Raw genomic sequence first — 26,403 nt, 5'->3', positions numbered from 1 at the left:
CTGACTGGTGGGCCTGTGTGTGTGTGTGTGTGTGAGCGAGAGAGACGGAAGACAGATAGTAAGTTGTAAAGTAAGTTCTCACACACACACACACATTCTCACTGAGTCAGCCAGTTTCAGCATCTCGGCATCGAAAAAGCCGTTACAAACCACACACACACACACACACCTTCGAATGCCTCTCAGCTTGTTTTTGTCCTAGTCTCTTCATTCACTGTCATCGCCCTCCATCCGCTCGGTGACTCAACACAATAGTTCATTAACTTCAGCAGGAAACCAAACGTCTTCACCTCTCACACACACTCGCACACACTCCACACTTACAAAGCTGCAACACAAACACACAGAGAAAGAAACCTCCTCATCTTTTCATATTTGTTTCCTTTTGCTGATTTCCTCGCCGGGCTCTAAAGTGACACATTGTGCTCGGCGAATAACTCTGACTGACACTCACACACACTCGGCCTCAGCCTGAGTCAGGAGGGGGAATGATGTCATAAAAGAACGGCCACAAGTGAGCCGTTTCCCAAAGTGCAGCGCATAAGCTGCCCTGCAGACAGACAGTCTGTCAGGGCCCCGGCAGCCATGAGACGGCTCGGCTTTCCCAAGGCGGCCCTGGCTCTGTGTGTGTGTGTGTGTGTGTGTGTGTGTGTATGTGTGTGTGTGTGTGTGTGTGTGTGTGTGTGTGTGTGAGGAGGCTGAGTAACTGAACAGACAACATCCTGCATGGAGAGGTTGTGTGTGTGTGTGTGTGTGTGTGTGTGTGTGTGTGTGTGTGTGTGTGTGTGTGTGTGTGTGTGTGTGAAGTGAAAAACTGTGGCAGACATGCAAATATGCAACACATTTGACAAAACAAGAGCAAAAAGGAGAAGTGGTTACAGAGCCCAGTGCAGGTATGTGTGTGAACAGGAACACACACACACACACACACACACACACACACACACACAAGGGGATGTGCACGCCGATGTTGTCCCAAGTCAGCTGTAGAGGGTGTGTACTTCTGACTATAAACCACAGCGGACGCACACACACATACACACACACACACACACACATACACACACACATACACACACTTTAAATACCCATCATGTCGTACCCACATCTAGAGAGACTCGCTGTAGGTCGATCCGAGTGACAGCATCATGAGAAGCTCCAGGGCGAGGAAGATGATGATGATGATGATGTTGGGGTTTGTCCTAAACGTTGCTCACTGCATGGGAATCCTGGGTGAGTCCAGAGTGTTACGGTCCATCTGTGTGTGTGTGTGTGTGTGTGTGTGACTTGTTAGTGTTTATGAGCTTGTTTTACTGGCCCACACGCTCTTGTTTAACCTGTGGCATGTACCAAACTAAAACAGAGGACCAGGAGCTTTCTTTCTATGTGATTAGTGAAATTATAAATGCACACACACATACACACACACACACACACACACACGTCATAAAAACACACACTGAGCCCATTGGAAATATTGTGTCTACATGTTGAATTGCAGCATAATAAAGCAACAACAGCCAGAGGATTACAGCTGTGTTTAATGGCCAGTGGTGTCACCTGAAACCAGTTTAGCAGCTTTCACGCTCTTTATCTCTGTAAACCACGTGGCGTTCTGGGGGCAAACGTCTGGGTTCAATCTGAAGCTCGTCTTCATATCGTATCTGTTGTCGCTGAACATCTTTGCGAGAGGTCGTGATTAGTTTTAGGGTCTGAAAACACAACAGAATTTAGATTTGCGTTCGTTATTTGTTGACCACATCCCCTCCCACCCGCCCGCCCTCGTCTGCAGAGAAAGAGCTGCTGTGTGTCCCTGGTGTGTATGCTGGGCTGTTTGGGAGGACGAGGAGCCCCTGGGGATCAGGAAATGTGATGCAGAAGATGCATACATGATTTTCACTCAGTTTGTATCCTTAAGCTGTACCCTTTTCCTCGCTTGGCTGACTTTTATTTTGGCATTTACTCACAAGGGCAAATGAATTATGAAGCCATAGGCATAATTGAACTTATACAGCACATTTATTCCTCCCTCTCCGCTTCCCTCTTTAAGTGGCTTTGGAAACCCTCCACATTGTTTCCATGTGCTGCCATATAAAACAACACCAACAGTTTTTCTTCTTAACTCTAACGGCTTTTGATGCTCTGTCAGAGTTAAGCTGCTGCAGACGAGCGGTCAGTGGAGTTTCAGCGCGTAAATCCCGCTGCCGTTTCACTCATCTAAGGTGAAATAAAAGTCCACTTTGCTTACTTTGAACCTGCTGATGTAGCAAAGCGGCGTCCTCAGGCGCTCTTTGATAGAGACAGGACGGGATGGAAGGGACTTGGTATGCAGGTGGCGTCCGCTCGCCATCCTTCTGCAAGTGCTTAAACCTGTCAGCATCTATAACGCGTCCTCTCCTCACAAACCTCTGCTGATCCCGTCCCGTTCCTCGGCGGTGGGAAGGGACGAGGTCAGAGTCTGAGCGCGGGCGCAACTTTTGGACTCTTTTCATTTCATTAACATAATGGAGTCGTCCATTAAATGCACACCAGGGGACAAGGCCACATTTGTCAAGTGTCACTGTGTGAAGGAAGTCTGTCCTCACATCACTTCAGGCCTCTGGGACGACAGGAAGCTGCTGCGTCCTCTGACTTTCTCTTACTTTCACATCAGTGTCATGCTTGAATCTACGTGTGTGTGTGTGTGTGTGTGTGTGTGTGTGTGTGTGTGTGTGTGTGTGTGTAATCATGCTGATGTGTTAACTATTGTGAATTTACTTCTATTGATTCATTCTCAGTCTGCCTCATCTGTCAGTTTTGCTTAACTAGGGAAAGACAATAGATTGTGCAGGGACGCGTGTCACCGGCAGAACAATGGACGTCCATCAGGCTGCTGTCCGTCCTCAGACCTACAGAGACAATCATAGTTTTGTTCCCCTCCAGAGAGAATTCCGCTTCCGCGTCAATTCCCCATTTACAGGTGAACTTATGACCTCCCGTTAATCAATCAAGTCGTCCGTCTCTTGTGTTTCAGATACAGCAGAGGAGCGATACATCGAGATCACACGCAACCTCACCGCCACCCTGGGCGAGGACGTGCACCTCAGCTGCAGATTCCTCCACGACAGGAACATCACCGCCTCCGTCTGGAAACGGAAGAACAAAAAGACGGCCAAGCGACTGACGGGATTCACGTCTGGCAAAGCGTTCAGGACCGACGCCAAGTTCTCACTGCCAGAATCTCCCACCAACCTCACGGTGAAGGTGAAGGTCTCCAGCGTGGCCATGGAGGGGACGTACACCTGTGAGTTTTTGGTGGACGAGGAGGAATATGTGGACTCCATGTTCCTCACTGTGCAAGGTAAGACGAGAAGAGAAGCCAGACTTGTGATGTCATTGTAAAGGGATGAAGTAATGACTCGTTTATTTGCTTTGCGTCCCTGCAGTCCGTCCTGACGTGCACATCCTGGTGACTGAGGAGACGATCGGCGGCGTCCACTACCAGTCTGTGTCCTGCTCGGCCGTAGGCGGCCGGCCAGCGCCACAGATCGGCTGGCTGGTCGACAACCTTCCTCCCTCGGATGATCCTTTCACCGTGGAGACGAGCGACGCACAACACCCGAACGGCACCGCCACCGTGAGCAGCACCCTCCGCTTCCCCACACACCTGCAGGACGAGGAGAGCGTCACCTGCACCGTGCAACACCCGACCCTGCCTGACCCTGAACTCACCACGGTGGGAGTGAAAACCTACAGTAAGACTGCACCTTCTCAGGATAGTGTGTGTGTGTGTGTGTGTGTGTGTGTGTGTGTGTGTGTTTGTACTGCAGCATCAGTCGTGACTTTGTGAGAATCGTGACTCAGAGCAGATGAATGTCTCCCTGTGATGTTGCCGAGCTGGCTGTTCCCTCTCACTCTGCTCCACACACACACTGACGGAGCATACACACACATCACTGTGCACAGCGGGAACAGCGCCACCATGAGGCCAACCGGGACTGAAATTTAAGGGGTTCTTCCCTGCATGACGTACAACCAGCCCACCAGGTTCAACTGAACTCTGTCAATATCTTTTTAACATTTAACTCCTTTGGCGGAGGAAACAAACCAAACTACACTCAGTGAGCACACACACATAAACAGGATATATGTCGGAAATCTGCACGTTTTGTTGTCAAAAACACACAATATGTTTCACAATCTAACCTTAATTGTCCGTGTGCTGGTTCTGTTAACGTGGATCGCCTCGAGTCCGCAGATTAAATAGCGAGATAAAGATCAGGGAGGCACTAAACAAACCTAATAGATTTGTTTGCCTGGTGCAGCATCGTAACTGTTCCATACCATTTCCATGTTGGGATCGTTTTCCTTCTGCTCGGCACTTTCCTATCTGCAACACGTCACATTTTAAGACGTAACAGATGGAATTTCACTCACTTCAATCATGCGTAACTCCTCCCCCACACGGCCACTATAAAGCGCTAATGCATCTCTATTGCTTGTTAGGCGAACGCGGCCGTTACCCGACAGCACCGAGCTTTATGCGTTTGATAATCGCCTCTGCTGACTCCCTGTACGGAAGCTCCGGGCTCTCCGGTCGGACAGCAGCTGGGCCGCACATCTGCTCACCCGGCAGATGGGACAGGTGATACGCCCGAGTCAGCACCTCTCCACCAACCCAGAGCACGAGCCCCTCATGGCCCTGTGTTTAGCCAACATCAAGCCTCCCATTGAACACACACACACACCAGCACACGCACGCCATCAGCCACTGCTTGCTCGCTGTTTGACTGCGTGACAGGAAAACTCTTGTCTTTCTCGCCTTTCTCTTCCAGTTGCGCCAAACGTGAGTGTTAAAGCAGAAATGGTACAACGGGAAGGAAGCGAGTTCTGGGTGGTCTCCTGCGTCGCATCTGGAGGGAGACCTGATACTGACATCTCCTTGGCATCTGACGCTGACGAAGAGCTGCAGAGGGAAGATGACTACGGTTCAGACGCACACACACACTCCTTCTACCTCCCTGCCTCAGTGTATGAGGGGCACAACATCACCTGTGTGTTCCACCACCCCAAGCTTACACACGGCGAGTCGCGAGTCATAACGCTTCCGTCCTTTTGTGAGTCAAACTGCTACACGTTTAGAAACTAGAAGTTATTACTCCAGAGGTGGAAGTGACTAAAAACAGGGAAGTTGCTTTTTTTTCTCCTACAGATTTGTCTGAATTCCACGTATTTGTCTCTGTGATGGGAAACAGCAGCCAGAGCGTCGAATTCAGTGAATCTCTGGAGCTGCAGGAAGGACAGAGCGGCGCCGTTTTTGACCTGGAGGTCAGCGGGAATGTACCGCATTACGCCGTTTCCTGCCAAAAGTAAGGAGGGTTATCGGTAGACAAAACATGATCGATTCCAGTGCGCAGTCTGGCATTGATTTGATCTGTTGTTGACGTATTTAGGTTCAGACAAACAGCGTTACCACGTTTCTCTCTCACACAAACACACACACACAAAGCACAGCAAACAGCCTACACTTCCTGTTGAGGATGTGGCGACAGGTTTAGTGGCGACAAAACCGCATGTGATAGACAACGAATGGCATGATTTTCCATCGGAATTCATCCTTCTAAGAAATATTTAGCTTTACCACAAAAACTAAAACACGAACGCCTGTCTGTGTTTGTGCCGTTTGTGTGTGTGTGTGTGTGCCTGGTTGCAGAGACGGCGGGCCTTTGCCTAAGGGTGTTCAGGTGCTCGCCAGTCGCCTCACACTTCATGGTCCTGTGGAGTTTCAGCACGCCGGCCTGTACGAGTGCGTCGCCTCCTATCACCGCCACCGAGCAACGTTACAGTTCAACATCACAGTCACGCCTCACGTTATCCTGCCCGGTATGTGAGCGAATCCGCCTTTATTCCCTCTTAAACACATTTGAACGAACCTCAGGAATCGTCTCTCATGCTGCATTGTTGTTCTTCTCTTCCTGTCAGTTCCTCCCACCGTAAGAGTTGATTTGCGCAGCGCAGACGGACACAGTTTGATTGAGTGCTCGGCTGATGATGCCGTTCCTGTAGCCAACATGTCCTGGCTTCTACCGGAGGGTGTGTCTGGAGCGTCTTGGTTCAATTTCACTTCTCATAATGGAAGCCACTCTGTCAGAGGACTTCTACTCCTCCCCGCCTGCTCGCCTTGGGAGTTCACCGCAGAATGTCTGATAAATCATCCCGCGTTTGAGAAGCCGGAGAACAGAAGCATAACGCTCCCCCTTTGTGGTATGCTCCACAAATCATGCAGTGGATAATTTTGTCTAAGTAATGGACATATTTTGCGCACCATAGATTTCAACGTGTTCTCAGAGCGATCCCTCACCTCGGCTTCTCTTTTCCCACGCAGCTCGGCCAATCATCACCGTGAACTCCAGCGTCGAGTGGAGAGGAGGTGAGCAGTTCACAGCGGTGGACTGCTTTGTGGATAGTGTTGCTCCCGCGGCAACCATAACCTGGCAACTGGGAATCGCTGACAGTGACGACCCCATCAGTCAACAGGCGGAGGCCGGAGTGACTTCTGAGGTTCAGGCCGACGGCTTGGTGACTTCTCGCAGCTCTGTGAAGTTCATGTCGTCTTTGTACGCGGGTCAGAATTTGACCTGCGTGGTTGAACATCCGAGTCTGGAGACGCCTGAGGAGAGGACGACATACGTCCCAGTGCCCAGTACGTCTTCAAACCATCCTCGCTTCTTTTGCTTGTATCTTTATCTCCTGTAGGTGGTGCTGTTTGCTGACACGCTGCATCCAGAGTAAATTCCTGGCAAACCAATTTATCCTGCAAGCTGCTTCCATGCTGCGGCCAAAACTTTCCGCTTTTCTTCCCGTTCTTTGTATCAAGCCAACCACCACAAGGAAAAGCCCACATATTGTTTTCAAAGACAGTTTTAGTGTCCTGCCCCTCTCACATTTCGCTGCATTACTCACAGTTCTAGCTGTAGATTTAGCTTTGACATTAACTCTTGGACGATACAATAGACAGCTGGAGGCGTGAAAGCTGAGGTCACCAAAGAGCCAGAGAGGAATCAGGTTGACTGTATTTCTCACTATAACAGTTGATGTCACTATAAAAACTGCTATCTATCTTTCCGACACATATAAACACACACTCCCTCCCCTCCCTCTCCCTTCCCATCACCCCTCGCCTCTCTCAGGAGCCCCGGAGCTCAGCGTGTCTGTAGTGAGACAGCGGGACTCGCCTCTCTGGCTGGCAGTGTGCGACCTCAGCGGGGAGGGTGTCGTCACCGACCTCAAATGGGTCCTTCCACAACATACCAGAGGCCAAACCTCCCGGCTGTCAGAGAGCGACGGGCGTGTGCTGAAATCCAGGCTGACGTATCGGTTCCCACTGTCCCTACACGAGGGGCAGAACCTGACCTGTGTGAGCTGTGACGGAGGAGAAATAACACAAAAGAAGACGATTCATATCCCTCGATATTGTAAGTGCATCAAGAACAATAAACTCGTATTTTCAGAAGGAATACCGGCACGCAGCAGTTCCTCCAAATGTGGAAAAACCCAGTAGTTTCTCATGTGAAATGTTGCCAGGAGATCTGCTTAAATCACTTAAATGCCTGAGAAAGTCTGCAAGCTGAAAACTTCATCCAGCTGATTTCCCTGCAGATATCTCCTCTGTGAGAGTGCTTAACCATACGGCTCCTCCACTCAGACGCCACGGTGGCCAATGCGCCATGCACAGAGTGGCTCTCCGGGACAGCGATCGGCGCCAAAGGATCCTCCTATCTGTGAACGGCAACACGCCCGAGTACAACCTCACGTGCCAAAGGTAGCGGAACCTGTATTTAATCAACCGCCTTCACCCTGAGACCCCACCAGTAAATCACGGCGTAGACTAGACGGTTTGAGTACTTGATGTATAGATACGTTTAGTTGACAGTTGTGTGTATTTCAGGAGAGATGGCTCCTTGGTTCCTATGGAGGGGTCTGCTCTGGTCTTCCAGTCGGAGCCCACAGAGCAGGATGAAGGTCTGTACACCTGCAAGGCCTCCTTTTATCACCACCAGGCAACCGTAAACATACAAGTGGAGGTCGAAAGCAAAGACAAACACTTAGGTAAGAACCTCCAATGTTGTTGTCTCCATGTACATAGGTAATGCAGCATCACATCATCATCGTGTGTAGTCTCAGCATGCATCTAGTGCTTCCCTTAACACGTATTGATTCCTGTGTGCAGAGATGCTCTCCGTGATCGCCGTCTCTTCGGCTTCAGCAATCACCATCGTCCTCATTGTCACACTCTGGGTGTTCTGGTGAGTTCTGTTGCCTCTGCAGCTCCGCAGGTGATCTGTCGATGGGTAAACGAGGGCAAAGCAGCTGAGTGCTACACCAGACATAGACAAACAGGACGTGTGGGTCGTTAACTCAAACTCACCCCCGACCAAAATATCGCTCAGTTATTCGCAAACAGGAAGCGATGTGGCAGGAGAAGACAGGTGCTGCACCACCGCAGCACCGAGTGCAGACAGGTACCTCGTGTTCCTTCTGTCTGTGGTAACAACAGATCTACGTTCCTGATTTGTCTGTTTGCAGCGTGAGCACAAGCCTGCTGCTACAGTGCAGGGGTAGAAAGCAACTAAGTGTATTTACTTTAGTACTCTGTCTCATTAATACAGAGGTACTTACTGTACTGTAGTTCAGTTATATGGTCTTGGGCTAGATTCTGCATCTACTAATTCAACATAGATAACTTAGAACATAGCCAACTTAGATACAAACTCATTCAGAATCCTGCATCTCAGCCTTGTTTTGATGAGATTTCATGATGCATTTCAAACATTATTTCAGGTTTTACAAAGGAAAGAGGTACAAGAGATACAAGATGGTTCAAAAGGATGAAAAACATTGTATTCTCAATCACATTGTTTCATTGACATCACTCCAATATGAGGCAGTTTCATTCCTGATGCATCAACATGTACCGGATATATGAAAGATGCATCAATAATGTTTTCATTCTTCACATTAAGTACTACATTTTACTGCTAATGCACACTTCACTCCTTTGGCTGCTGCACACTTGCCACGTTACCAAAGTAAGAGTAAGATTGAAAAGGTCCAGATATGCAGAATGAATAAATAAAGAAATTCGAGCTAAAGGAATGGAACTCCAGCGTATCCAGCGTTTGATTTTGTTGCTGTTGGAAAAAAATCAGAGAATCAGTCGACCTTTTATGATCTTTTAAGTGTTTATAGTTTCTATTTCAAGTTTCCACATTCCATACGTGTGTCAGCATCAGCTCAGGCCTCTGTGCCGCGCTGTGCTGTGCTGTGCAGGGACGCTGGTCAGACGCACATTGTGCAGCACGACAGCGGTTCAGAGGCAGTTTGAAAAGGCCCTGCTACTGTGGTCAGAACATTTGGTCAAGGTGCCATTGGTGGACACAGCCTCTGTCCCGTTATCCCCCGTCCCACTGGGGGTGTCCTGTCAGGCTAATTCGGGAAGGTCAGTCACACAGTGTACAACAGCATAGACGCAAAAACACGACTCCCCTGGGGGAAAAGCTATTTTAAGACGTCACATTAAAATCCCCCCCACCCCCACCTCACCCGTGTCCCGATGCCAGGAGTCGCTTTATTTTGACAGCGGCCGCCTGCGTTGGCACCAGTGATGTCATTAGGGGTCATAATATGCAAGGTGAGCCCCGGCTTCTTGCCTCAGAGATCGATGACCAGCGCTCAGGTCACCATTGTTCTCCACACTGATATTTTCTGTCGCATTATGCATCTCCACCTGCACGCTTGCCTGCATGGGCTGAGTTTAGATTGAGCCACAGTGCCACCTAGGGGTGCTGCTCGGCCCTGCAGCCCTAAAGAATGCAGCATTAGTCATGTGATGAAGACAAACAACCTTGTTTTTGTTTGTTTTTACAGCAAAAGAAGTAACAGGAGTGAGCGTAAGGTACGTCTGATCCCACTTCACACTTTGACTGATCAGCTCTCTGGTTTGTAGCTCAGAGCTAAACAGGGCTCCTCTGGTGTTTGCTGACCATCTGACACTAACAGCTTGTGCACATCTCCCACTGTCCCCCCTTTCTGTCCTGCTGCCACACACACACACACACACGTCTGTGCCACTGACGAGCAGGAGTCCCTCTCGGCCTTGACCGGTCTGATGCAGGAGCCCGGATCTCCTGTGGTGACCCAGCCAGCAGTGCAGGGACGGAGCAGCGAGGAATACGCCCAGCTCATCTCTTACTCCATTGTCCTTGATGTCAAGTCCACTGTGTGAAATGCTTTGCTGTGTTTTGGAATTCTATTTTCAGATTTACATTGTGCAAAGACTAGAAAGGCTTACTGTGAATTTTTGTACAGCTGCTTCAATTATTTTGGGGTCAGAAGATCGTCAGTGTGTGTGTACTGAGACATCTGTTCTGTTCAGGAAAGGAAAGTTCATTTTAGGCAACTGGACTTTGCAGGTAAAAACTTTGAAGACTTCTGTTCTTTTTGGTTAGACAGAGTTGCATTAAGGGATCTAAATACTTGTTTTACACTTTTATATTTTACTTCAATTAAGCATTTTGTACTTACACACTTAAATGTCATAATAGCTTTTCAGTATTTTGTTTGCATGAATAAAACGTTTCAGACCTTACAAATCAGATTTGGGAAGAGAAAGCGGTGTAATTCTGCCCCCTTGTGGCGAGAGTGTGCACACAACAAATACTGAGTAAAGAGTGAAGTCACCATAGAAACTATTCACACTTATAGTTCATTAAAAGTAAATTTTTAACACAGATTTGTCAGAATTCATCAGGCGTTGTTCAGGTGAGAACCACATACAAAACATTTACATTATTAATTGTTTAATTAATCAATATAAATATATTGATAATATAATTGATATAATATATCAACCTTCATACACAAAGCTACAGCAAAACATGTAGCAGCAGAAATGTATCTCTGCTGAAATCCAACAAGAAACATTTGGACAGAAGTCTCAAAAATATATCATTTAACTCTGATACATTTAGATAAAATTATACAAATTCTGCCCCTGAAGGGTTCCTGAGTCAGGAGTGTGTGGTGCCGCCGCTCATCTCTTCTTATACAAACACGCCTTCAGCTGCAGTCCAAACTTCTTGACGTTGTCTGGAGCGTCTCCCGTCTTCACAAAGTCAAACAAGTAGAAGTGGCTGTTCTCCGTGTCCTAAAACAGACAAAGAAGTGAAGCTCACCGCGCCGTAAATCTAAGCTGTCAGCTCGTGTTGGGCTCTAACGTAAAAAGGTGCAGTGAGTCTGACGATGTGCAGCTAAAACAAAGACGTCAAGACGAGGCGGATTACAACTGATGGCAGCCGCAGCGTCGATGACTCAGGCTGATTTACTGCAGCTTATTGTGCTGCAAAGCCTGAAATCCACCATGAAGTTGTTCCTGTTGTTGTGGTCACTCTGTGTTTGCGTGCCTTACCTTGGACACCAACTTGAATCCCAGATTTGCCAGCGCCGCTAAGAAGTTCCGAACGTTGTCGAACCTGCTCGCCACCTCTGCTATTTTCAGGACGCCACTACAAGGACAGTGTGGTACAGTTATACACACACACACACACACACAAACATTGGAACCTGGAATATGTCCCTGTGCTCATACTGCATGTCTTACCTGATCTTCAGTACTCGGTTGGCCTCTGCGAGGAAGTCCCCCAGGTTGGTCCCCATGAGAGACAGGCAGAACACGGCGATGTCCACAGTGCGGTCGGCCAGCGGGACCTGCGGGCGAAGAACGTGTGTGTGTGAATGTGTGAGACAGTTGTTTGAGAGTAAATTGCAGATGGAGGACTGAAGGCTAGAGCCCCACGCTCACGTTAGCCATGTCGCACACAGTGACCAGGTCGCAAGTCGCCGCCAGGTCAAAGTTGTGCACTTTGTTCTTCACGCTGCGGGCGATCTTGCAGTCGCCGCAGCCGAAATCTGCCACCACGAGAGACGGCGGCCTGAAAAAGGATCAGACCAGTGAGTCCATAAGCAGAACAGAACATTCAGTACAAAGACGTGCCAGCAACTTAATCATCCTGACTCACTTTTGCTGGATGTAAGCAATGATGGCGTCCACCGGGTTGGCGGGCCACCTCTGGACCTGAGCCGTGTAGCCCTTGTGGTAGATCTGATAGGCCTGGGGATCCTGCTTGAACATGCGTCTGGCCTCGCCGCTGGACGTGGTGTACAGGAGCTCGTTGATGTAACGGAAGCGGGCCGCCTCCAAGCGGTGCTCCATGCGGGAGCGGAGGGACGCCGAACGGTCTGCGGAGGCGTCCAGTACCGCCGGTTCGTCCCGAGCCTCCTCCTCTTCCTCCTCCTGCAAGGCCTCCTCACTCCGCTCTTTTCGTTCAGTCCCTTTGAAGGTGAGGAGTTTCCGCAGCTTCTCTCTTTTGAGGGTCTGCGCTCTGCTCAGTTTCTTGGCGGGTTCTGGCTCAGCTGGTCTCGGGTCAGCAGTGGGTCCAGGTCCAGGTAGGCTCTGATTCTTTATTTGCTTCTCCTTTACGATCGGCTGCTTCTCTTCATCATCCTCTTCGGTCTTCTTCCTTTTCGGTGGTTGGCGTTTCACTTCCTTCTCCTTCTTCAGGCCTACAGATGGACCTGTTGTCTTTGTTGTCTTCTCCTCCTTGTTGCTGGGTAACTGACTGATCACTTCTTGTGTCTCTGTGGCTGCTGGTTTATCTTCCTCAGGTTTATTCAGACGATATTTATTGTTACATTTCCTCTTGTTCTTCATTTTATTTTTCCACTGTTTTCTGTTTAGTGTCTCTGTGTCTCCAGCTTCCTTTTCAGCTTCCACACTAGCAGATTTTGTAATGACGTCATCACTCGGTTTGCTTATTTTAACCTTCGGCGGCCCTTCAAAGAGAAGAAATGTATTTGTTTTTGTCCTTTAACCAATTTCTGGGTATCTGGGATCTAACTGTATACGTCCCGGTGTCACTTACCAGTTTTGTTGTCCTTCTTCTTCTGTGGTGATGCACTTTTCTCCTCTTTCACACACTCCTCCGTCTCTCCGTTCTCCGCCGTCTCTGCCGCCTTCCGTCCTCTCTTCCTTACCTTCTTCCTCTTCTTCTTCTTGGCTTGCGCCGGCTCTGCATCCCCCTCGCTGTCGCTGTCGGTGCCCCACCGAGGGGCTTCGCTCTTCCAGTCCGGCACCGAGCCCAGCGCCTGCAGGGTCCGCAGCAGGCTCTTCTTCCCAACACCTTTAGACTGAGCAGGAAGACAATCAGGCACCACCACGATCACCACCACCACCACCACCACCATCATCATCATCATCATCATCATCATCATCATCCTCCTCCTCATCATCATCACACCAACAGGCAGCTTAATGTCCATGTTTACTTCCACATCAGATTTGTATTTGCTGTAAATATCCACAATCATCAATTATTAGATGTTAGTTCTGGTCTATTCTGCTGGATTAAGGGTACAAACCGAGCACACGATCATCTACAGTGTTGTTCTCTGTTACACACACATACCTTCACATTACTGCTGCTGTTCGTCTTCTGACTGTTAATAAACACAGTCTGACTCAGGCTCTGGGCGGCCGGTTCATCGTTCCACTCTTCCTCCTCGATAAACATGTTTATCTGAGGATGAACACACACGATTCAACCATTGAGACTCTCGACACACGTATGCGACACCGATTTACTCCTTTCATGTCACAACAGCTCATGCTAAATGAAGCTACTCACCCGATCTGAAGCCCTAAACGAGTCGATTCTTCGCTCAAGCGGCTCGTTACGCTGCGGAGGAAGTTTGCATATAAATGTTCTCTTCCGTAAATATGTAACTATTATGTATTATTCTATCTAATTCAATTTCTTGTCAGTGGCCACGTTGGGTCTAGGAAGGCGTGCATAAAGGAAGCAAAACAGACGTACAGGCGCGTGTCAATGACGTCATGCGTATGGAGGTTTGTGGGACATGTAGTTTTTATAGCTAAAAAAGAAAACAAATATTCTGTCATTATGAAAACATGGGGCATTATTTGCTGCTTATTTTTGAAATAATAATTCTACCGCCATAATAATACCACCAAGCTGCGTGTATGTGAAAGATTATTGTATTTTTTATTTATTTTTTATTTTTATAAAATTTTACAAAATGACAGGTCACTTAAGCAACATGACATGTTAACTACTACTCAATCCTAATTCAATTTAATTTAACTCGAAAGATAGATTTAAAAATAATTAACTTAAATTTCCTGTCACTGTCTTTATAATTTCCAACATTGAAAGTCAAATGTTTTTAGATATTAAACATCTTGTTCCAGTGTGTTTGTTCCCACATGTCGCTGTAAGTGTATCGATCTGTGTTATTGCCTCTGTAAACTCATATCCCCAGGCTGTGAATACTAGGAGCAGTGCGGCTCTCCTCCGCCAGGGGTCGCTCCACGAGGGGCGGGGAGCGGGGGGGCGCTTTCTTCCTCACCGTTTCCACGTACGTAGCTACGGACGGAGAGGGTGTGGACGTCCTACAGCGTCCAGCCTGTGAGAGACTACAGACTTCTGCCGCGACTAAGTGGACAACTCGACACCCAGCGAACTCCTCTGGTGAGCGGAACTCCATGTTGCTTTTATCTTGAGTGTGTTCAAAAGTACCAGCCGGTGTTTTTGTGCGTTTTTCCGGCTCTGGAGCGCGAAATGAGCCGGATGATCCGCGGCGTCCAGCCTGTTAGCTTGTTAGCAAAGCTGCCCTCAGGTTATCTCTCCTCTGCTAGCCGGGGGCTGCTAGTTACGGAGCTAACCGGGTCGCTTGAACTATTCCGTCTTACTTCACCACTGAACTCGATGCTACTCAGGTTACCGACAGATTAACCCCTTACCAACTAACTTTAACTAGCTGTGCCCGTGTTAGCTGTGTTATATCTTCAGCCATTCATACTCACTGTGTGTTTACTCTTGTTTGTATTAATGTTTCTACTTTCAGACTTCATAACTCGTTTTAATCCGCAAATATATAACAGACTCTAACTTCTTAGATGTTATAAAAGCATATTTGTACATTCATATATAAGATATTACTACGTTACTATCACAACTTGTCCTAAATATGTACTTGTCCTACTTGTGCTTATAGTTTCTGTTTTGAATTTCTTCATTATTTTGGTGTATATTCAATATCTGCTTATGTACTTTGTCTGTCTTAAGTTGACCTACATGTGTATGTGTCTCTCTCTCTCACAGCTTCATATTTTGTTTACCTGCACACGTCAGTATTTCAATCTCTCACAGACAAACTAAACTAAGTTGTGTACATGAATCACTCAAACACCAGCGACAAAGTAACATCACTGATCCAGTCATTTATATAATAATATTAATATAAGTTGCATTATTGTTTGCAAAGTAGTCAGACTGCAGTGAAACAGGTGCAGAGCAGACTGGTGTGTGTGTGTTGCTGCTTTAATACGACTTGTGCATCTGTCATAGCTATAAAGCCTGTAGATAAGAATTCTGACGGATCTATAAAATCCAGTAAGCTGACCTCTCCCATTGTGCAGTGTACGAGTCACAGCCCAGTGTTAGATGAGTGTAGATGAGTCACAGTGCCATAAATTACACACCCACACAGTATTACTCAGATTAATGTGTTTGCTCAATCTGAGATTTGCCTTATTTAGTTTTTAAGTAGCGCAGGATCAAAAGTATGGTGAGAAAAATCACTGATGAAACTTTTCCCTTTTATGTCCCAGCGATTGAGCGTCTCTGACTGTGTCCCCGGCTGTCCCCCATGAGGGACTGATGCTGTCCAGGACCCTGCTGAGCCCCTGGGGTTGCGTCTCGTCTCGTCCCTGTTTCAGTCTAGTCGTGCGTCTGCTCTTCAGGGTGTGAGCGCATCCTAACAGAGGAAGACTGAGCCTGCTAAGATGGACGATATCTTCACACAGTGCCGGGAAGGCAACGCAGTAGCCGTGCGTCTATGGCTGGACAACACAGAGAACGACCTCAACCAAGGGTGAGCCATCCTTTCCTTATTCACTTCCTGTCTGTAAGGTATTGTTCAGACTTTGCAAACCGCATTTATCGATGTCCAGCTAATCAAATCAGATTCAGACGTAGCTCGTATGGCATCAACAATAGCAACCAATCAGTAATGATGTCAAACGATGGCCGACTTGTACTAAATGACTACAGGCCTACATGACAGAGACCTTTGTCGCATTTTGAGGTCACGTTATAGAAATCGTACTATACTACTATTGTATAACTGTACTACATCTACTGTGTCTGCTGTTTTGTGGCGATGTACAACACGAATGGAAACCTGGAGGCAGAACCAGGCTGTGGCTTCATTGCTCTGAAACTGGTTTTCTTGTGCAGAATGCTAAGCCCCCCCCCCCCTCTGACCCCCCAGCCCTCCAGACCAATCTTCACTGAGATCATGCCTTGTGATTGAACCCATTTCCTTGCGGGCACATTGTTTATACGAGCAGAGTCATTCAGAAGTCACTGATGTCAACCATCTCGCAGCAGGAAAGCCTTCTGTGCTGGCCGAGCCCGTCTCTCATGTGGTTGTTGCACTTTAATTTAGGCTGAAGCGGGACATGACATGTTTATTACACAGCATATTATGAGAGATTAAGACAGTGAACCGTCTGTCCTGAGCTGCGGTCCTCCTCTCTGTCCTTGGCTGACTCCACAGAGGAAACACTTGGCGTTGCTTTGGAGGCGTTGGTGGTTTTTCCAGTGTTTGGAGTCAGAACTGATCAGTCCAGTTGACAAATAAGCACGGTTTGTGTTTTTGTCCTTCTGCTGTTTCTTGTCATGGTTGCGTAAGGTGAGGTGATATATCTGAGTGTGTTTCTCTGCGTAGTCACACAGCGTTAACCCCCCAGACCATCTCAGTGTAGAACAGATGATTCATTCACTGAAGACACTGGAGCCACTTTCAGAGGAACTAGAGCGAAAAAACTTCAATATCAAATCATCCAACTGCTACCTTCTGCTACCTTCACAGTTTCTTACTCAGTATTTTAGTTTTCACCACGATACGAGGCCGCGTAAACGCATGGAGCCGCTGCAGCAGCTCGCACTCGCACATGTGACCGGCCCATTAGCTGATTGCACGTCAGCTTCCCCTTCTCTGGTTGATCTATCGTCCCCAGTGAGTGATAAGACTCCATTTCTGCCTTTTCAGCTCCCTGCCGTAAAGTCTAAACTGTAAGATACCTATTCCTCCTTCCTTCCTATATCAGTGGATCTGCTGTATTCAGACCTATCACAGTATTGGTTCAGTGTATTCCTTGGTGTCGGGGTGTTTACACTCATGCAGCTCCCTGACAAAGACGAGTTGTGGAATGCTGAATCTCCTTACAAGGAATAACACGCAGGCCTCAGGGGAGCAGTGTACCACCTACCAAAATGAGACGGAGGGGGGAGGAGATTATTGTAGTGGGCAGGACTGCAAGTTAGGCATGCTAGTGTGACGAGACAGAGAGCGTGTGTGTCTGTGTGAGTGTGTGTGTGTGGGGCCAAACAGTGACTTTCTCCTCAGAAAGAATGCAATTGAGAGCCATTTCAGAGGCCATCACCTTCCCCTCCTCTACTTATGCGTTTCCGATATTCCTCTCCCTGTGGTATTAGATAGCGCTGCGCATTTCCTCTCCACGTTTCCTCGAAGTTAGGACGGGATAATTGCAAAGTTGAGAGAGAGAGAGAGAGAGAGTCCGCTTTGTGAAGCTGCTATGGGTTTGTGCCGGAGCTCAATATGGGATCGAATCCGCCGAAGGGACTCTAGTTTCTTTAGGATTCCCTTTAAGTTCACTTAACGCTGTGTGAAAGCTGTTCCTCATAGTGCCCAACCTCCACTCCCCACAGTGCCTCACTTGTGTTTTGTTTGGCCTGTGCGTGCTTCTGTCTGTGTGTGTGTGTGTGTGTGTGTTTGTGTAATCAGGGCTTTGATGGCTATCTCTTTTTAGCTTCCTCTAAGTGCAACTGAAAGAAGTTTGACTAGAATGCTCTCTCTCTTTCCACCTATGATCATGATTGAGTGAGGACAGCAGGTAGTGTGAGTGAACCATGTTGTTGAAGGCTCCGTGTTCAGGACAGAGGTAGATTTACAGGATGATAATATTAGATGTATTTATAACCCCCTCAGTGCCAGTGTGTCGGGGCCTGCAGGCTCGGGTCCAGCCTCAGACCAATGCTCCGACCTGGGATACACCAGTGTGTTGTTGTTAGGAATGGTTCAGTATCGGTTACTCGGCCCGTCCTGGAGACTTGAAGGTTCGACTCTTGACCTGCTTGGCTGTTTTGTATTTAGCAGTAAATTCTTGTGAGTTAAACCGAATGGGCTCACAAGTAAAAACGATTCTGCAGCTGTAATGATGACAGATGTGACCGTTCGGCCTCTTACTAGGAACTGGACCAGGTCTTTGATGCTTGTGCCTTGCGTGCGAGTCTGTATGTGCACACTGAGTGACGACAGGCTTTCTTGGACTCCGCCACATAGAAATTGCACAATATAATGTTACAGGACAAAGCTTATCCATCATAGTTTCTCTTTAGACCGCTCCAAACAGGGAGGGGGACTCGATTCTTAACCTTAAGGTCCTTTTGTCGGTCGGTCGGACGGATGCTTCTGTAAATTCACTTTCCCTTAGCGGTGTCCTGTTATGTGACCTGGCAGGGGTGTCGGGCCAGAGACACACAGGGTGCAGACGGACAGGGATCTTCACCGGGCCTTTCTGTCTGTCTGCCAAACTGAGGGCTGTTGGCAGGTGGATGTGCCTGAAATAAATTACCCCTGTGTGTGTGTTTGTGTTTGTGTGTGTGTGTGTGTGTGTGTGTGTGTGTGTGTGTGTGTGTGTGTGTGTGTGTGTGTGTGTGTGTGTGTGTGTGTGTGTGTGTGTGTGTGTGTGTGTGTGTGTGTGTGTGTGTGTGTGTGTGTGTGTGTGTGTGTGTGTGTGTGTGTGTGTGTGGAATGTGGATGCAGCTCTCTTAAAGGGAACATCGACCCTCTGAATAGACTTTATGTTAATCCTGTGCTACAATATAATCCTGCGTTATGAATCATCTGTGTGGCACAAAATAGACAAATACAAAGAAAGATGGGAGCCCCGGGCCGTCCATATCAGTGGAGGGCCTTCCTCTTACTTGTGTGGATGAAGATGATGTTTTCGCAGAGATATGAACCATGAGTTAAAGCAGCTTTGACCATTGTTCGTTAGATCCATATCTCACTGTTTAATGTCTGACAGAGTGACTTGATTTAAACTGAGACGGATTAAATTGGATTTTTCATCCCTAATTCATCTAATTTGTAGATCTACCTTTTCCCCTAAACAAGGAGCCTAAAGCCTGATATAGAAAACACAAACAGCCTAAGAAGTGGGTCTGTACTCTCTCACACACACACACACACACACACACACTGTTGGGACTCCTGTTCTCATAAACTCAAGCTAATTAGGTTTTTGGGGTTTTAGGGGTTTTGGGTCCAAGAGGAAATTGCACCCACAGCAGATCTGGTGTGGTCGCCCAGATGCACAGACAGGTCTGTGTTGTGGGACTGAAGGTCTCTGTGGGCCTCTTGATGCCGCTTTCAGCCCAACGCAGCAGGATGTGTGAGCACAATCCAGTTCACTGATGGCAAGGCCAGCGGGGTCGTATTCCTCCCCGCATCATAGTAACTCCCTCAGTTCTCAGATCAAATTATTATGCCGTCTGCCCACACATCATTTCACAGCAAGTGCACCGCTATTAATATGCAGAGGGAGGATTGTCTTGTGTTTTGGCACAAACGCTAAGCTCAGGGGATCCACGTGGATTAGGAGGGAGTACGGAAAGTGAAATACATCACCGGCAAAAGTCCTGCAGTCTGAGTGAAATTGAGAAGAAGAGGAAGGATTCACATGAGAGTAGGGACTTTGAGTGAGGAAAGGAGGTGACTACGGCCGAGTGTACAGCAGGCAGGGCCAAAGAAATAAAGAATGACATAATCGCACACAGCAGCTGGAGTGTGTGTCTGTGTGTGTGTGTGTGTGTGTGTGTGTACGCTGCTCTGCTGAAGGAAGTCTCCCAGCTCCTTATAAGGACTACAGCCAACGGCCTCGTGGTCGCTTTTTTTTTTCAGCCCTTTTCCTGCTTGCCTCTGTCACTCGGCTCTTTATCTCTGTTTTCTCTGAGGAGGGATTCCATCTGTCACTGCTGTCTGCTAACTGAAGCCACTGTCCTACACGTGTTGCCGCCAGAGTCACAGAGACCAGCAGCAGTATGTGGAATCAGTCTATTTAAACTTAAGAGTTGCACCAACTTCCTTTTTTACATGGCGAGATGACAGAGGTTCTGTCTCCCAACATGCCAACCACAGCAAGACTTGACTTGAAGCTTTTGAAATTGAAACAAATATTCTCCAGAAAAATCCAGTCAATCAATTGAGGTATTTGCAAGTAAGAACATTATGTGAGGATAACTTATATGCTGCGGTTGTGGGTTCTACATTTTCTCCCCTCAAGACACAACAAGTCTTTGCTCTGCTGTGCTGAAGGTTCCCGCTCTGTGTTCCCCCCCTTCCTGCAGGGACGATCACGGCTTCAGCCCTCTGCACTGGGCGTGCAGGGAGGGCCGCTCCAGCGTGGTGGACATGCTCATCATGAGAGGGGCCCGCATCAACGTCATGAACCGCGGCGACGACACGCCCCTGCACCTGGCCTCCAGCCACGGCCACCGCGAGATTGTGGGAAAGGTGCGGTTCATATCACACACGCACACAGTGACCCGCATGTTCATCACTTGGATGAGAAGGAGTGCAGTTAAGTGGGAATTGTGGGTCAATGAGCAGACATAAACACAAAGCAGTCGGTCAGCCTGTCTGTCAAAATAAGGATGTGAATGGTGATGATCTGCTCTGGTTTCTACAAATAAGGAAATGCGTAACACCCGATTAGGTATTAGGACATTTAGTCGATTTTGGACCTGTTTCTTTCGACTTAATCTCAACAACAGTCGTAGTCTCCAGCAACAACAAATTAGCTATTTCCTGTACAAAACAACAACAACATAGATCGTAGTTACAAATGAGTGAATGAATGAATAACAGAGGAGGCTCCAGTCTTCCCCTCACACACCTCACTGACTAACCAGCTGACAGTTCCCTGTTTCTCTGCTCTTCAGAGAGCAGCGTCTCTGCTCAGCATCCATTACAAATACAAAAGTCTTGTCTGGTCTTGCAGTAGTTAGATCATCAACTTCTCAGGAGTAGGGAATGTTTGGTTTTGTAACTTCTCAGCACAGATGGAGAAATGTAATATTATGCCAGTATAACTGTAAAACCTGCTTACAATTGACTTGTTATGGGGAGGATAATCCATATTTAGCTGTCTGTACCATCTGCAAAATCTATTTTAATAAGTGAATGTCAGCACACTTCCTCTCCAACACATTTATTCTACTCATGCATCCAAAAGAGGATGTGGTCACCATGGTGCCCTGCTGGTCACTGCCTTATTCCAGGACCTGGACATTAAATAGTGTGTTACTGTTTTTCTTTTCTTTTTTAAATCTGCAATTTTCAAAAGTATTTATGATCTTAACATAAGAATTCCTGCTGCAACATGTTTTGATATCATTTCAAACTTGAGACTTGTGGAGCAGGGTGTCAGTATGAGATTGTGGTCAGATCACGGATGCGTGCAGAGAAGATAAACAACACATTTGAGGCTCCACACCTCTTTCACACCCACATTTGCTCAGATTGGTCTCAGTTAGTTTCTGCTACGGTCGCCTCCAAAACACTTGCTGAAGTTAATATGAGGTTCTTCAGTCGGCATTCTGTCTATAAAGCATTCATGGAAAACTCCACTGTGTATTAACTTGTCAACAACTGTATTAACATCATATTTGTTGAAACATATCTTGAACATATCTTATCTTTGATGAGGCTATGATATCTGGTAAGACAGTGTAGCCTGCTGTGCCAGATCACAAGGCTTCCAGGGTGTTTACTTTTGAATGGCTGCCGGCCAGCTATTCACTTGACTCTGTTGCATGTCCCAATACCTCTGGTATGTGGCCTCAGGCGAGACAAACCTGCATGGTTTTCCTCTGTAACATTACCACACATCCCTGAAAACAACAAACAAGAACTGTCCAGCTTTGTTTAGCGTGTATGTGTTAGTACAGGTCAGTGTCATGCTGTGTGTCTCCCCCAGCTGATCCAGTGCAAAGCAGACACCAACGCTGCCAACGAACATGGCAACACGCCGCTGCATTACGCCTGCTTCTGGGGCCAGGACCTTGTGGCTGAGGTAAGTGCACCCCCTGGTGGGCGGAGGAGGTTGACTGTAGCTACTGTATTTAGAAAGAACTCCTGTCACCTTGTGAACTTACTGACCTCACTGTCTCCCAGGACCTCGTGACTAATGGGGCTCAGGTGAGCATCTGTAACAAATACGGGGAAACTCCGTTGGACAAAGCCAAAATTCACCTGCGGGATCTCCTCAAAGGTTTGCTAAGTGCCCCCTTCTAGTGCTTTAACCTCCATTTTCAAACATTAACCTTTCATCTGTACCTCTTCTGCTGTGTGTTAATCTCTCACTGCAATCTGTTCCCCCACCATTCAGAAAAAGCGGAAAAATTGGGACAGAACTTAACTAAAATCCCCTTCAAGGACACATTCTGGAAAGGCACCACTAGAACTCGACCCCGTAAGTCCCACAAACACTCCAACCAGCTTTCGATCATACAATGTGTCTGAGATGACCTCATGCAAAACTGTAACCTGTGCCTCCATCTTGTGTGTTTAGGTAACGGCACATTGAACAAACATGCAGGCGTGGACTTCAAGCAGCTCTCTCTCCTGGCTAAGATCAATGAGAACCAGTCTGGAGAGGTGATCCATCACTTTGATTGACATTCATACTGTGCTCAACATTCTGCTCTTTCCATTCTAAACAGTTTGGCTCTCTACTCCCGCAGCTGTGGCAAGGGCGTTGGCAAGGAAACGAAATTGTCGTCAAGGTGCTGAAAGTTCGGGACTGGACCACAAGGAAGAGCAGAGACTTCAACGAGGAATATCCTAAACTCAGGTTAGAACTTAATGCTGGACTTTAGTTCTGTTTGTCTCTGTGTTCTCTGCTATTGTGTTCACTCATTTGTCCGTTTACATTGTGTTTAGCCAAACTTTGTGTATTTGTTTTTGGGCCGTTGCATCTCACGTTAGACTCTAGTTGACGTCAAATCCAATGTGGGTTTGCCTCTTTGTCTGTCTGCCTCTCTCCCCCGTCCCCTCCCTCTTGGGCTTTCATCCCAGGATATTTTCCCACCCGAATGTCCTACCCATGTTGGGAGCATGTCAGTCTCCTCCCGCCCCTCACCCCATCATCATCACACACTGGATGCCTTATGGCTCCCTCTACAACGTGCTGCATGAAGGCACCAGTGAGTACTTCTACTCTGCTCACAAAGTCCGCACCTCTCGCCGATTCTGGCGATTCGTGGGGATTTGTGATTTGTTACACCGCACTGTTGTTTGTCAGGATGCTGCCATCACCTTCTGTACATTTTGAATGTCGACCTGTTGTGTGGTGACAGACAGAGTGGTTGACACATCCGATTTCTGTTCCTCATCCTGTTGTCAGACTTTGTGGTGGACCAGACACAGGCTGTGAAATTCGCTCTTGATATTGCCTGTGGAATGGCCTTCTTACACACACTCGAACCCATGATCCCTCGCCACTATCTCAACAGCAAGAGTGTTATGGTAAGACATGGCATGTCGTAGGGATCAGCGTGTCTTTTCACGTGTCGGACTGTGAAGTGACACTCGGCTGCTCATAAAAATAGAAGGCACGTCCAGGACGAAGCAATTTAGCAATAACGTGCGTCCGTGTGTTTTGTTTCCACAGATAGATGAAGACATGACAGCCAGGATCAGCATGTCAGACGTCAAGTTCTCCTTCCAGTGTCCTGGCAGGATGTACTCACCTGCGTGGGTGGCCCCCGAGGGTAGGCATCACTCACACAACACACAGTGTATCCAAGGTGACAGCTGAAAGCCTGAATGATGGATGCAGGGAACTCCATACTTCCTCCCAGCAGTTCAATCCAAAATATAATCTTCGGCTGACTTCGCCCAGAGATGTCAGTTATCATAGAGTCACATGACACATCTGCAGAGGCCACTTCGTTTGCTGTGCCTTTAAATCAAGGTAGTAGATCACCATAAAAGCCATCTTTATGAAGAAGTGTCCATTCAAGCGTGGGATCATCTTGAGGCTGAATGTTGCTGTGTGGTTGAAGAGTATTTGTCCATCATTGTGTAATTTAACTATAACTCAGAATCTTATCACTGATGATTCTGTCATTTTGTGTTGTTAATCAAATTGAACCTACTTCTGTTGCTCTCCTCCTCAAGCTGCCCACATCCTTGGGTTCCGTTTCCATAGCAACTGGTAGCTGCTAGTTCACAGAGCCTGCATACGCTGCTATCATAAGATCGCTCTATTTCATTTCCTGTATCTTTTTCTGACACCACCGACTGTTACCTAGTCGATCACAATAAACACAAACAGCGACCACGTTTGCTTATAATCAAACTCTATGACGATCACCCTTAACCTTCACCTTCTGCTCCTTGTGGTCCTCAGCCCTGCAGAAGAAGCCAGAAGAGATCAACCGTCGGTCAGCAGACATGTGGAGCTTCGCTATCCTGCTGTGGGAGCTGGTGACCAGAGAGGTGCCTTTTGCTGATCTTTCCAACATGGAGATCGGCATGAAGGTTCGTACCGGCCATCAATCACTGGACACGTTCACTGACTCAAATCGTAAACAGATCCAGTCAATACGAGTCAAAATGCTGCACCGAACCAACTGTGTTTCTGTTTTTGTCCCTCAGGTTTCCTTGGAGGGTCTGAGACCCACAATCCCCCCTGGCATCTCCCCCCACATCTGCAAGCTCATGAAGATATGCATGAATGAAGACCCAGCAAAGAGGCCTAAATTTGACATGATCGTGCCAATTTTAGAAAAAATGCAGGACAAGTGAAAAAAAACAGTCTTTTGCCATTCTTCACTGAACCCTTGAATTACTGGATATCTTAGCCCAGGTATCCTCAGATATGGTGGTGCGGTGCTTACCAGTATTGCCTTAAACTCTTACTGTACCGCTGCATACTGCAACACCACTGTAGCTTCTGAAACGCATTCAGCAGCAGTCACTTAATGTAAATTGGTTTCTACCTTTTCAATATCACTTTTCTTTTTAAATTGCGTCTTCATTTTTGTGACTAATGCGTCGAGTCTTTGCAGGAGCTAAGTATTGACTGTCATGTTGTAATCATGTGGACTACATACGACCTTGTGTCAGTGACTGAATAACCTGTGGAGGTCATTGTGGCTGTCTGCTGCATTGCTTCGTCTGATCTAAAGCCTTATTTTATCTCGTGAGTGGGCTCATTATCATAAAGTCACCCTGTAAACAAACTCCTTCACTGTAAAGGAGGCCCAAAAATAACTGTCAACCTATAGCTTGTCTTGTGGAAAAGGTATTTGTAACGACAAACTTTGCAACAGGGGAAGCACGACTAATATCTGAGAGTTGTTCTCTGATTTATGTCCGTTGTGATCTTATAAAGATGTAACGTCAAAGAAAAATGCAGAAATGTTAGGGTTGATTATTACAGGTGTTATTGGGAAGATGACTTAAAATGCGTTGACCATTGTTAAACTTTTTTTTATCTCTGCTTTCCCTTCAATCTATACGATTTGTCTCTGTACACGATTTGGATGCTGTAAGCTTATTCAGCTAAACATTTAGTCAGCCCTTGATTAAAGATGTCTTAAAGTATTTTTATTCTTAACCTAAAGTGTTACTTTCAAATATGCAATATTCTGAGTAATCCAGAAGTTATTACGCCATGTTTATTTTAAGTATCAGGATTGACGACGCTAACCCATACTATATTTTTTTAATCATGGATATAATACATTTTCCATTTGTTGTTTTAGTGAAGCCTTTTCTACACCAGAAGCTGCTGGGACATTATTGGGTTTGTGTTAACTGCCACGTTGTTTTATGGACTTATTGTTTTAGTTGATCTTCTGTATATTTCTGCCTTAATTGTTCTTGAATGTCAGTCAAACTGTTTTTTTGTTTTTTTTACATGTATCATTTCTGTCTCCACCAGCTTGCTTGTATGCGCTCAATCACAGGGGGTTGAAGCCAAAATCAAGAATGACCTATACAAATGTATCTATTTATATGTATATTAAAACAAGAAATATGAGCTACTTGTGTGTGAATTTTATGTGAGTTATTATTTCAGACTCTTAGGTGGCCACAGGGTGTTTCCCCAAAGACCACGTGACATTTTGTGTGAATGTGGTCAAGTGCTAAGATACAGTGGTCAGTTGCTTTTGCATGTTACAC

The 26,403-nt window shown here is 47.0% G+C and overlaps 3 protein-coding genes and 1 long non-coding RNA gene across 4 annotated transcripts; 2 read left to right on the top strand and 2 right to left on the bottom strand.

Annotated features, from left to right (window-relative positions):
* Positions 1–875: 875 nt before the first annotated feature.
* Positions 876–10,634, top strand: LOC142995031 (uncharacterized). The gene is made up of 15 exons (XM_076145914.1): positions 876–893; positions 1,113–1,233; positions 3,014–3,340; positions 3,426–3,734; positions 4,815–5,096; positions 5,192–5,348; positions 5,693–5,862; positions 5,962–6,243; positions 6,365–6,682; positions 7,170–7,454; positions 7,639–7,801; positions 7,928–8,088; positions 8,210–8,285; positions 9,907–9,934; positions 10,121–10,634. Exons 2-15 carry the CDS (start codon positions 1,149–1,151, stop codon positions 10,262–10,264), a joined length of 2,787 nt encoding a protein of 928 aa, XP_076002029.1. The 5' UTR covers positions 876–893; positions 1,113–1,148; the 3' UTR covers positions 10,265–10,634.
* rrp8 (ribosomal RNA processing 8) lies at positions 10,368–13,856 on the bottom strand. Its single transcript, XM_076145915.1, has 8 exons — positions 13,722–13,856; positions 13,503–13,613; positions 12,960–13,224; positions 12,057–12,870; positions 11,840–11,969; positions 11,639–11,745; positions 11,447–11,543; positions 10,368–11,185 (listed from the first exon to the last, which is right to left on the bottom strand). The coding sequence occupies exons 2-8, from the start codon at positions 13,605–13,607 to the stop codon at positions 11,072–11,074; spliced, it is 1,632 nt and encodes a 543-aa protein (XP_076002030.1). The 5' UTR covers positions 13,608–13,613; positions 13,722–13,856; the 3' UTR covers positions 10,368–11,071.
* Positions 13,853–26,260, top strand: LOC142995034 (scaffold protein ILK). The gene is made up of 14 exons (XM_076145916.1): positions 13,853–13,942; positions 14,377–14,585; positions 15,728–15,990; positions 20,556–20,721; positions 22,187–22,282; positions 22,384–22,480; positions 22,598–22,681; positions 22,781–22,866; positions 22,953–23,062; positions 23,287–23,414; positions 23,615–23,736; positions 23,882–23,981; positions 24,623–24,753; positions 24,871–26,260. The coding sequence occupies exons 3-14, from the start codon at positions 15,902–15,904 to the stop codon at positions 25,018–25,020; spliced, it is 1,359 nt and encodes a 452-aa protein (XP_076002031.1). The 5' UTR covers positions 13,853–13,942; positions 14,377–14,585; positions 15,728–15,901; the 3' UTR covers positions 25,021–26,260.
* LOC142995035 (uncharacterized) lies at positions 21,562–22,176 on the bottom strand. Its single transcript, XR_012961480.1, has 2 exons — positions 21,961–22,176; positions 21,562–21,749 (listed from the first exon to the last, which is right to left on the bottom strand). It is a non-coding gene; the product is annotated as an uncharacterized LOC142995035 (long non-coding RNA).
* Positions 26,261–26,403: the final 143 nt, after the last annotated feature.

This window comes from Genypterus blacodes, unplaced genomic scaffold (genome assembly GCF_046128005.1).
Source record: "Genypterus blacodes isolate CSIRO-AG114 ecotype Tasmania unplaced genomic scaffold, CSIRO-AGI_Gbla_v1 ptg000032l_1, whole genome shotgun sequence".
Taxonomy (NCBI): domain Eukaryota; kingdom Metazoa; phylum Chordata; class Actinopteri; order Ophidiiformes; family Ophidiidae; genus Genypterus; species Genypterus blacodes.
This window is presented reverse-complemented; position numbering and strand designations above follow the sequence as displayed.

What these genes read in the sequence shown, in the direction of transcription:
- LOC142995031 (XM_076145914.1), top strand. Translation starts at nt 1,149, where the DNA reads ATGAGAAGCTCCAGGGCGAGGAAGATGATGATGATGATGATGTTGGGG. An exon ending in GGTGGGAGTGAAAACCTACA is followed by an intron (nt 3,735 to 4,814) that starts GTAAGACTGCAC and finishes TTTCTCTTCCAG; the next exon opens with TTGCGCCAAACGTGAGTGTT. An exon ending in AAGCAAAGACAAACACTTAG is followed by an intron (nt 8,089 to 8,209) that starts GTAAGAACCTCC and finishes TCCTGTGTGCAG; the next exon opens with AGATGCTCTCCGTGATCGCC.
- rrp8 (XM_076145915.1), bottom strand. Translation starts at nt 13,607, where the DNA reads ATGTTTATCGAGGAGGAAGAGTGGAACGATGAACCGGCCGCCCAGAGC. An exon ending in ACAGCAGCAGTAATGTGAAG is followed by an intron (nt 13,225 to 13,502) that starts GTATGTGTGTGT and finishes CTTCCTGCTCAG; the next exon opens with TCTAAAGGTGTTGGGAAGAA. An exon ending in AACCGAGTACTGAAGATCAG is followed by an intron (nt 11,544 to 11,638) that starts GTAAGACATGCA and finishes CTGTCCTTGTAG; the next exon opens with TGGCGTCCTGAAAATAGCAG.
- LOC142995034 (XM_076145916.1), top strand. Translation starts at nt 15,902, where the DNA reads ATGGACGATATCTTCACACAGTGCCGGGAAGGCAACGCAGTAGCCGTG. An exon ending in CCTGCGGGATCTCCTCAAAG is followed by an intron (nt 22,481 to 22,597) that starts GTTTGCTAAGTG and finishes CCCACCATTCAG; the next exon opens with AAAAAGCGGAAAAATTGGGA. An exon ending in ACATGGAGATCGGCATGAAG is followed by an intron (nt 24,754 to 24,870) that starts GTTCGTACCGGC and finishes TTTGTCCCTCAG; the next exon opens with GTTTCCTTGGAGGGTCTGAG.